This window comes from Gambusia affinis, linkage group LG22 (assembly GCF_019740435.1).
Source record: "Gambusia affinis linkage group LG22, SWU_Gaff_1.0, whole genome shotgun sequence".
Classification (NCBI taxonomy): Eukaryota; Metazoa; Chordata; class Actinopteri; order Cyprinodontiformes; family Poeciliidae; genus Gambusia; species Gambusia affinis.
Window position 1 is genome coordinate 23,455,115 of NC_057889.1, and position 11,387 is coordinate 23,466,501.

Sequence of the window (11,387 nt, forward strand, 5' to 3'; positions counted from 1 at the left end):
ACTCTAGATCTATAACTCTAGATCTATAACTAGATTGTTCCTCTTTAGGTCCAAAAATAATAACTTCAGTTTTGTTTTTGTTCAGCTGGAGGAAGTTTTGGCACATCCACACATTTATCTGTTCTAAGCATCTGTTCAGTGATTGGATGGGGTCAAAGGTCACCTGGTGACATCATAATGTAGAGCTGTGTGTCATCTGCATAGTTATGGTAGCTAATATTATTTCCTGTTATAACCTGAGCTAGTGGAAGCATATAGATATTGAATAAGAGGGGTCCTAGGATTGAACCTTGGGGTACCCTACATGTGACCTTTGACCTCTTTGATGAGAAGTTTCCAATTGAAACTAAGAAATCCCTGTTCTTTATGTACGATTCAAACCAGTTAATCTCTGGACCGGAGAGTCCGACCCAACTCTCCAGTCCATTCAGTAATATGTCATGGTCAACACTGAGGTCCAACAGAACCAGAACCAGAACCAGAACCAGCACTGTGGTTCTCCCACAGTCCGTATTTATATGGATGTCATTGAACACTTTGACTAGGCCACTCTCTGTGCTGTGGTGAGACCGGAAACCAGACTGGAAGGAGTCAAAGCAGTTGGTTATCATTAGGAAGCTATTTAACTGTTTACACACAACTTTTTCAATAACTTTGCTGATGAATGGGAGGTCAGAGGTCAGAGGTCGGCCTGTAATTCTGCAGTAGTGATTTGTCTAGATTGTTCTTTTTTACCAGTGGTTTGATTACTGCTGTTTTCAAAGCCTGGGGGAAAACGCCTGATGAGAGTGATGAGTTACTATTTGGATCAGATCAGTAGCAACAACAGGCAGAACTTTCTTAAAGAAATGTGAGGGTAGAACATCCAGACAGCAGGAACTGGAGCTTAATTGACTTATAATTTCCTCTAGGGTTTTATAATTAAGTAGTTGAAATTGGGTCATTTTTCCTGTATTTGTTTTGTTTGGGTTCAGTGTTGGTTCTGACTTTATAGTGGATGTGCAGATTAATCCTCTGATTTTTTGAATTTTCTCTGAAAAGAAACTGGAAAACTGGTTGCAGGCAGCAATAGACTGAAATTCAGGTGGTAACGTGATAGGAGGATTTGTGAGTCTGTCAACTGTTGCTAATGAAGCTGGAGCATTGTTAATGTTTTTGTTTATGACATCTGCAAAGAAGGCCTGTCTTGCATGTTTAAGTGTTAAATGATAGTAACATAGTGTTTCTTTATAGATGTCATAATGAACGTGAAGTTGAGTTTTACACCATTTTCGTTCTGCAGATTTATCTTGCAGATCTAACTATTTGTGCATTTCTCCATGGAGATTTCTTCTTACCAGACACAACCTTCATTTTAATTGGGGCAATGGAATCAATGATATCTGAAACTTTAGACTGAAAATCTTTTACCAACTCATCTACGTCATTACAGCTTAAGGGTGAGGAAGAAGAGTAGATTTGATGAAATGTTTCTGATGTGTTTTCAGTGAGAGAACGTTTTGTGATGGTTGCTGTTTGTCTAAGTGGATTAAAGGATAAACAACTTTCAAAGATAAGAGGAAGTGATGCGACAGGGCGACATCAGAGACATTGGAAATATTCACACAAACGAGACGGAGTGCAGAAGAGCGACCCCCCCAAGAGGCAAAACACAACAAAATACATAAAAATAACTGAATATGATAAAATTCACAAATTCTCAATATAAAATGAATAAGAAATAATAATTTAACAAAAAGCACATTTGTAACTCTGTTACACAGAGTTTGAACCTCCCGTAGTTCTAAGAGTGGTTTGGATCCCGGTGGAGCTTTTTACCGTGTCGGTTCTGGCGGGTCGTCGGTTTATGAGCTTCTTTGATGTTTCCTGAACTGGAGAGCTGATGGGTCACTTGTTGGCTGACATCTGCTGCTCTTCCTGAGCGTCACGCTAAGACTGAGGGTTAAACATTTTAATCTAGTCGAAACGTTCCCCAATTAATCAAACATTGTTGCTTCACCTTCTCCTTTGGATGTCTGACACCAATCAACATCCTCCTCTTTCCGTGGATCTACTGGGTAGGCTTCACTTCCATCTCTTTATTATTTAGCATTGTTTGTGTAAAAAAAAAAAAAAACGAGGAGAAGCCAGAGTTAATACGTGCGGCCGTGCGAAGATCTGAAAGACTCGGTAAAAGTTGGGCAACAAAATCAGTTTCTGTGACGCTTATTAAAAACTCAATACACATGAAATAGAAGAGCTACTAAGGCCACTTTAGCAGCATTAAATTAAATATCCCATTTGTTGTGCATCTCACGCTGAAGTGAGAGAAGTCACTGGTAACGTATTGTTTGTGGAATTAGAAAGGTTTTTTGCCTGTCAAATGTCACCAATTTTGATTGAGATTACACATACGCGGTTTGGAGAACATTTTTTTCCCGCACAATATATCTTAATATATTTTCAGATACATAATATTCTTTAGCAAATAAATTAACACAAAGCTTTGAACTTTTATAGCTGCCAGAAAGAAACTTAAAGTTTAAATCAAACATAAACCAGAGGTGTACTTTTATTTTGAAAGGAGGGTGGTGTAACTTGTGCCATCGCGCACATCAAAATCAAGCTGACTGGCTTTACTGCCATTTCCAAAGAGGTGGCTAGTATGAGAGAAAAACATCCAAACAGAGAGTTTGGACGTTTTGGCCCATCAAGTTTCTCAGAGAATGAGTTTGTTGACGCAAACAAAAATCAGAACCACAATTTTTTGCCAGCAGAAATAAAGCTTTTCTTTTAGTGCAGGGATGGGCACTCCTGGTCCTCATGGACCGGTCTCCTGCAACTTTTAGATGCATCTCTGCTTCAACACATAATGAGGTCATTAGCAGGACTCTGGAGAACCTGACTGCACTGAGGAGGAGATTCAGCTGTTGGATTCAGGTTGTTGGACCAGGGAGACTCTAAGAGATGCAGGACACCGGACCTCCAGGACCAGGAGTGCCCACCCCTGTTTTAGTGATATCCCTCTGTCCTCGAGCATCAGGCACGTGCAGAGGGGGGGACAGAGGAGGCTTAAGCCCCTGCCCCTTTTATCCTTGGTGCCCTTTTTTTATCTGTGTCAGGAGGCCTGCTCAACAATAATATTTAGCTAAATATAATAATTTTGCAAAATAAATTAGTCTGTCTGCCTTCAGTTAATAATGACAGGATTCTCAGTGCCTCTGCCTCCATGTTGTTCAGAGACCGGTTCCATGGTGAGGAGGAGGGGAACGGATCTGCACCCTCTAACTATCAAATTATGGGCAAGAATATTTATTTTCAAAATACACTTGTTTGTGAATAAAAATGTAGGTATGATGTTGAAATTAGAATACTGTTTATATTTATTTTTCGTAATTGTCTTTGCAATAGCAAAAAACCCTTCTCTCCCCTAAACACAGAAATGGTTCCGCTGCAGGCCCTGCGACAGACTGGCGACCTGTCCAGGGTGTACCCCGACTCTTGCCTGAAACGTTTGCTGGAGATAGGCACCAGCATCCATCCTGACCCCACTAGGGACAAGAGTGTACAGAAAATGGATGGGTGGATGGTTGAGCTGCAGAGAAAACTCCTAACTTTAATTTTATCAAGCTACCCCAGTGCTGGACTAAATGCAACCTGAGTCAATCCCATCGAAAGATATGAAGAATGTCTGTCTTTTTATGAGACATTCTGATATAAAGAAAAGTTACCGCGATTGTCACCACAATGCACCTCAAAGCCCCGGTAACACCTGTTCACTGTTCGCTCTCTGCTTCATTAATCTAACGTTAAAGTGAAGCAAGATGTCATGAATTGCGATGGTGGAGGTGAGGCAGACACTGAGAAAACCAGGTTGGAGTGTAAATAAATGAATTTAATGAAAAACCAGGACTACATGAACAGGACGCCAAGTGCGACGAGGATCCGACAAAGACACAGACACACAGGTGACACTAAAATACACAAGAGGTAATCAGGGAACGAGACACACCTGGGAACTAATCAAGGGAGACAGGACAACAGGGAGACTCAGAAGAACTCAAAATAAACACAAAAACACAGATCACGACAGTAACCCCCCCTTAAAGGGCGGCTCCAAGAAAGCACAACAAGGGTGGGTGGAGGTGAGTCGGACGGGGGGCCAGAGTCCAAACAACAAAAAACACACCCAACTGAGTGGGCGGAGGCCAAGTGTCCAAAAACACACAAAAAACTACCCACAGGGTGGGCGGAGGCACAGGAGGCGGAACGCACGGGGAAAGGTCGCAGGGCGTCCGCGGCGCCGGAGACGGGAACCACGGAGGCGGTCCGGCGGCCGTCCGCACTGAGGGCGACGAAGAGTCCCTGGGGCCGCCCGGTGGCAGGGTGAGGAGCACAAGAAGGCGGGTTCTCGGGAGAAGCACTGGGGAGGCTAGGGGGCTCGGGACTGACACTAGGGGCACTAGGGAACTCTGAACTGACACTAGGGAACTCTGAACTAACACTAGGGAACTCGGTGCTGATAGCCCAGATCAGGCTGGAGGTGCGCGGCTGTGAATAGAAGTTACTGCACAACCTCAAATGCTTAAGAAAGATTCGGCCCATAACATTTGGAGTTCACAAAAAATCACATAAATCAGCGAAAATACTGTACCAATAATTCAAACTGCAGCATAAAGCCAAACATGCCACAATTAAATAGATATAAATGTCCCAAAAGCATTGGCAGACTGGCAGAGAACACCAGGGGATTCCAGGTAGATTCCAGCAGAGATGTGCAGCGGCTCGCTCTTCACGCAGGGCCAGCTCAAAGTAATATGGGGTCTTACACAGAATCAAGATTTAGCCCCCTACCCTCCTCCTACTAAGAAACTCAGCATCGCTAATAGTGTTTAAATATAAATTTAGTGAAGTCTGTGATGGGAAGCCCAGGTTTATTGCCTGAGTTTAAAATCAATCACTGATTATTGATTATTATTTGCTGTGACGTATTTGTGAACAAACCCAGCTCAAACAGAAAGATTACACCATACTGTAGCCATGGTAACACAACAACCAAACTCTAAAGAAAATTCTTTGCACTTTTACAAAGTAGCCTTCCTAATTAAATCCTAAATGTATTATTTATTTATTTTTTCTCTGCTGATTGCATTAAATAAAATTTAATAGCACTGTTATTCTCAGTAAATGAATGCTAGAAGTTTATGTCTATGGTCTATGTTACAATTCAAATATTCATAGGGGCCCCTGAATGTCTGGAGAGCCTTACCAGGATGTACTGAGTTTTCTTTGCCTTGATTTCTCTCAACTTTACAATTCTAGATCTTTCCGAAGAGCTAACATCAATACATTATGTAGAGTTAACCCATCTGAGCTTTTTGAGCTTTAAAGCTGTCTGTAGCCAAGTTGTTACAGAGGTTAAGTAGAAGCAGTAGGGCTTATTTAGTAAAATAGCAGCAAATTTGCTTATTTCATAACATGCTTCATTACCAGAGACCCTCTCTCCTCTGGTCTGTTTATCAACTACAGTGTCAGATCAATACAGCCTTCTAGGACTGTCAGCAGCAGAAATAGCAACATTATGCCTATCAGGGAAACATAGACTATATTTGCTTTGCATTGTGCCCACATAATGACAATGATACAGTATGAGCTGATTAAATAATAGATTCTTGATTAATATGGGTTGTTCCTATGTTGTACCGTATTACCGGTACTTACTGGTGCTCCTCCCCACTGTGTAAGACGCGACAAATTTGGACCAAGAAAAATCGAGTTTTCATGATGGACATTTGAAAGAACAAATCAGACAGTTTTTCAACAACACCGTCAAAATCCTCTTAGCCAGTGATAAAATTAAGGCGTTGAGATCTTATTCATTCACAAAAATACAAAGCATCTGTGGGTGCCCCAAAAGTGCCAGGGCCCTGGACTAGAGCCCCGGTAAGCTAAAATCTAAAATCCGGGCTTGATGCTATGCGTATCGCAGTGAAGCTTAGAGTGGCAGGTTTGTGGATTTCAGATTAGGAGCGATTTTTCTACTGCAGAAAAAAAAGAACAAAAGTGAGAAATATCACAAAGAAACAGAGACTCCTATGAGAGTAAGAATTATTAAGTTTTCTCTCAGACCTACTGTGTTTAATTTTTGAGTGAGGTTTAATTTGTATTAATGCTTGAATATTAATATTTACTAAATGCCCCCTTAAAACTTTTGAGCAGGAATGAATCCAGGAAGTTTTTAAAGAGGGCTAAAAGGGGGCCAGTGATGATCTTTGGTTGTCACACCAAAAATAATAGTTAAACTACAGTGTAAAATATGCAAATGGTAGAGGTTTCCACAAACTGAGCCATTCAAGTAAATTGTCCTACATGTTTCAAAAATGTTCTGCATGAGACACTTGTACATCTGCCAGTTTGGCAGACGGAGCTCAGAGTTTTTCTGTATGTCTGTGAATGAATTTTTGCTACACTTTAACAAGTCTAATAATTGTCCTTTTTTCACTGACACGTGAAAGAGCTGCTTTGTGTAGCTATAACAGAGTACAACCCAGATCTAAAGACACATTAAAAAAAATTTAAACCATCAGGTGTCCCACCAAAGCCTCAGGGACAAAGAAAAAAGCTTTTTCAGCAAGCAACATGGTATAAAGCTAATCTTGAAATTGTTGTGTGGCTCTTTATGGTGATGATGGGCTTTATTTAGCTCTTAATGCTGAACTGGTTCGCCAGCTCTGGCCTTGCCAATAGTCTCAATCAATCACCTCCAGAAGCTTTTCTTTGTAGTTTGGGATTATATTCTGACATTCCTCCACCACCTTGATCCTTTCATCTTCTGTCTCTTCTTTGAGCATGCCGCAAAGCCGCAGATTTCACCAATTCCACTTCTTTTCTTCAGCTTTGCTGACTCAGCTGATCGTGGTGTGCAATGTGCATTTAATATCTTGAATGTCAGTAGACAAAAAATTTAATAGAAGACCAAGTCATCGATAGATTTCCCAATAGATGTCCCTTGGGTTGTTGAGATATTCCATCAGCTGAATTCGAACTGGAACAGGAATTTGTTTGGCTTTTTAACTGAATCCTTTTCAAGGTTTCCAGAAAACCCAGAAGTAAAATGTTGGAATTGCTTTTTGTTGTTGTTGTTTTGGAATTCATGAGTGCCTAATATCTCAAATATCAAATTGATCAATGATTTGAAACTAGAGAAAACTAGATTTTAATGTAGAAGCTCTTTTTTTTTTTTTAGAAAATCAAAAGGCAAATTCAGGTTTTTATCTAAATCTGAGAATAAGGAAAAAATTCCAAAGTTTTTCATACATATCTGTCATTAATCCCAAGTGTGAAAATTTAAAAGCCACTGACAAGTTCTGTGGCTGAAGGACGCTGAAGGCCCAGAGGTCAGCGTCAGTGTCAGATTCCAGGCTGGAGACTGGAGGTGTCCTTCAGAGGTTCAGGTCACAGCATTTAGAGGCTGCAGAGAGGGACTTGCCTGGCACCACCTGAGGTCAAGCAAACAGGGGAGTTGTGGACAGAGGAGCTTCCTACAAAAGATCTTGTTGAAAGCTAAAAGGAACTGCATATTAGGCGTGCAGCGGAGCAGGGCATCGATGCTTTCTCTTCTAAATGTAGTGGCTCTACACAGGAATTCTGTTCCGAGCCCCTGTGTTCAGAGACAAACGCATTTTTATTTTTTATTTCTCTGTAATCCCTTCTCATGTATTAGTCGTGCATAATAATTCTTAAAACGTAGCTTAGGACACTGATATAAGCAAGAGTTCACTCAGTTCTGTTAAGTTGGGACTTTTTGGTTAGATTTGGGTGTAGCATTTTAGTTCTTCCCTCCAGCAGAGTGAGACCGCTTGACAGAAAGGATTTTTGGATGTAATGTAAGTCTTTTTGTAAATGGATTTTGCTTTAGAGATCTGAACTTGTAACTGTTTTATGCTTTTATTAAATTTGCCTTCATTTTTTCTTTTCAAATGAAACCCTTGTGTCTAGGAGGTCAAGCAATCAGGGGAGTTATTAAGTGTCCTTCAATTTACAAGTTTGGTTCCTGACTGAAAGCATGTGTTGAGATTTTAACTCGCATTCCTGTTTCCTGAAGCAAGAAAATGTCGCTGGGACAGGGATGTTTTGGTTTACCTGAGCAACATAAGAGGTTATGTTGACATGAAACTGATCACTACACTATCGCTGATCAGTTTTATGTCAAGTTACAAACAACTCAGACTTTAAAAGTGGCTAAAGATGTCTTTTTGGTATGGTTTACATTCTCTTCCCCATCTGATTATTGCTTCGTCTTTGTGATGCAGGTATGACCCTGGCCTGATCCCCAAACCCCCAGCTGACTTTGGAACGTCTCAGCTCCACTACTTCGAGGACTGGGGTGTGGTGACGTATGGCAGTGCTTTGCCTTCTGGCACCAACAGCTCCTTTCTGTCCTTCAAGTCTGGGAAACTAGGGGGACGCGCCATCTTTGACATCGTTCACAATAACAAGTACAAAGAGTGGATCAAAGGCTGGAGGAACTTCAACGCTGGTCACGAGCACCCAGATCAGAACTCTTTCACCTTTGCACCCAACGGTGTCCCGTTCATCACCGAGGCACTGTATGGACCTAAGTACACTTTGTTAAATAATGTGGGATTGTTTGGCTCAACCCTATCTGGAAGCTGCTTTAAACCATGGGCTGGACAAGTAACAGAAGCCTGTGACTCTAAGTGGTTAAAGTACAAGGTGGGCCTTGCAGCTGATGCCCAGGGCAGAGTGGAAGCTGCTATAAAGAGAGAGGGAATGGTCTTCATTCGTGGCGAAGGGCATTCAGCTTATAACCCAGAACTGAAAATCAAGAACTTCCAGAGGAACTTGCTGCTTCTTCACCCACAGCTTCTGCTCATGGTTGACCACATCCACTTGGACCCAGGCAGCCCAACCAGGGCCATGAGTGCCTTCTTTCACAACACAGAGCTGCCATTTCAGAGTACAAAAGTAGATGGTGTTCATGGAGCGTTTGTAACACATGGGAAGGAGAACTATAAGATGTTTTGGATGGATGACACCAACTCCAGTAACAAAGGGGTGGTGGGTTACTGGAGTTACCCTCGAGGGTATCCCTATAATGGCTCCAATTACGTGAATGTAACAATGCCACTGAGGTACCCGCACACGAGGGTGGCCTATATTTTCTTTGGACCAGGCTTGGATGTACAGAGCTTCAGCTTACGTGGGGATGATCAACGGGTGGATATTTACCTCTCCACCAAAGACCATACCTACACCATCTACCTTCTGACAGGGGAGGTCACCAGCAAGCCTGTGTTTGCCATAGTGCTGCTGGACCACAAAAAGATTGTGTTTGAGAGAGCAGCAGCTGTTGTAGACAACTTCCCTGTGGAAGTTGAAGAATATGCTAGTGTGATGGAGGACAATCTCCAGCATGTCAAACCTGTCTTCCAGCAGATGGAAAGACACATCCTGGGACAAGTCCTCAACACTGCCAGCTTCCGTAGGACCGCTGAGCGCCTCCTCCAATTCTCTGACAAGAAGAAGACAGAGGAGGTTATTAAGAAGATGTTTGCTATGTCCAAGAAACAGAACAAGGCCAAGGGGGGAAAGAGGTTAAACCTTGGAGAGAAGCTGTCCGAGAGCCTGCCTGACATTTTTGCACAAATTGAGGTCAACGAAAAGAAAGAGAGACAGAGGATATCAAAGCGTACATATGAGGACAGTCCAGAGGAAGGGGATGCAGACTCGAGGGCCTTTGTGGATTATCCAGCTGGTCACAGGAACAGGAAGGGGGGCTTAGTTAAAGGCCGCAGGTTTAAGGAGGTTCACATTGTGACCACAGCAAGGAGTGAGGGGCTCTCTGGTAACCCCTCCTACATTAGACTGTTCCTGCTTATGAACACCACTACCTTCTTCCTACTGCTGGCTGTTCTGCTTACTCGATTTCAGAGGGGGCGGAGCCTGCACACGCAGAGGTGCTTTTACACCATCGTTTTGATCGACTGCTTCATCCTGCTGTACCTTTACTCATCGTGTTCTCACACACAGTGCTGACACCCTGAACTCCTCCGCATGACAGGATGTCCTGTCTGTTCAGGGTGAACTGAAAACACGCTCCTCTTTGTGCCAGGCCTGACAGCAAAACATTAAGGCCACTGTTTAGAAATGTTTAAAAAGGTTTTTAAAAAGTTAATTTGTAATTGTCCAGGAAAACAACCAAAATGACATAAAAAGACAAAGAGCACTAAGTGTATGGATGTAGTACAATCTTGGTCCACTCAGTTTTTAATTATACATTTTCTTCTTGATTTCCACCCTCTGAATATCATTCTTTCTTCTAGGAATGTCTTATCATTCTCTGTAATAAGACTAGTAAGCTTTTAACATTTGTTGCCTTTTTATCAAGTAAAGATACATGCTTATCTCACCCATTTGGTTTTCATGGGGCCTGAAAGTCAGATGTTTCCCCCAAACATCTGACTTCCCCCACAGATGTTTGGGGGAAGTCAGCAGAAATGTTAACTAACGGCATTATCCAGAACTGACACTCTACACAGGAATTTATAAGCGTTCAGTAACCAATCATCCAACCAACCTTTCATTCACCACACACAGCACATGCCAGTGTGATGGAGGACAATCCATCACACTGGATGGACCTTACCAGAGGGGCCGCTTTTCATTGGCTGATGCTCATTCTACGTGGTCACGTGGGTGGCAGTCTCACAAACACGAGCTTCCCGTTAGCTAAGTACAGCATAATAGCAGTTCTGATACAACTTCTACACCTTGAAGCCTGTCTGCTACACAGTCTAACGTTAGCTAAACAGATCAATATGCAACGTGTACTGTATCTGACACACACTAAAGATTTTATTTTAGCAGAAAAGGCTTTGGACTAAATTGTTACTCGTGTTAGCCTCTCTAGCACCAAGTAGCTACAGCTAGTCAATCAACCATCGCTGTGTTCAGGGAAGCGCTGATTAATAATCCAGAAATAAATATCAAGCCTGGAAACTTGATATCGTAACGGACTGGATGTTATGTTTTTAACGTAATCTTTGCTCGTCTTGCGGGGCGCAGGCGGTTGATACGGTAACAAGTATGCTTAAATTACAAAGAGAGAGAGTGAGTAAAAAGGTACGAGTGGTTTTGAGTTGATCACCTGTTAGGTTATTTTACCTTTGTTTACCTTTGCTGTGGCTCATTACAGCCGCTGTAGTTTCTAAACGTTGGACTAATTACCCTGTTTGTTTGTGATTATACGTCATTCATAACAAACATCAAATAGAACAAATAGATTTCATAAAATTTTAACAATCAAATGGCGTCTTTACCGTAACAGAGCTCTTTGGTTCCTCTTATCAGTCTGTAGCTTCTCATATTGAGGTCATCAAACCAAA

The 11,387-nt window shown here is 42.0% G+C and overlaps 1 protein-coding gene across 3 annotated transcripts in view; it reads left to right on the forward strand.

The window, feature by feature from the left end:
• The window catches only part of dse (dermatan sulfate epimerase), a 41,389-nt gene extending 30,978 nt beyond the window's left edge, over positions 1 to 10,411 (forward strand). For all 3 annotated transcript variants that reach the window (XM_044106891.1, XM_044106893.1, XM_044106892.1), the window contains one exon: positions 8,292 to 10,411. In XM_044106891.1, coding sequence (XP_043962826.1) covers positions 8,292 to 10,038 — 1,747 coding nt within the window. In that variant the 3' untranslated portion in view covers positions 10,039 to 10,411. The remainder of the gene's footprint in view (positions 1 to 8,291) is intronic.
• Positions 10,412 to 11,387: the final 976 nt, after the last annotated feature.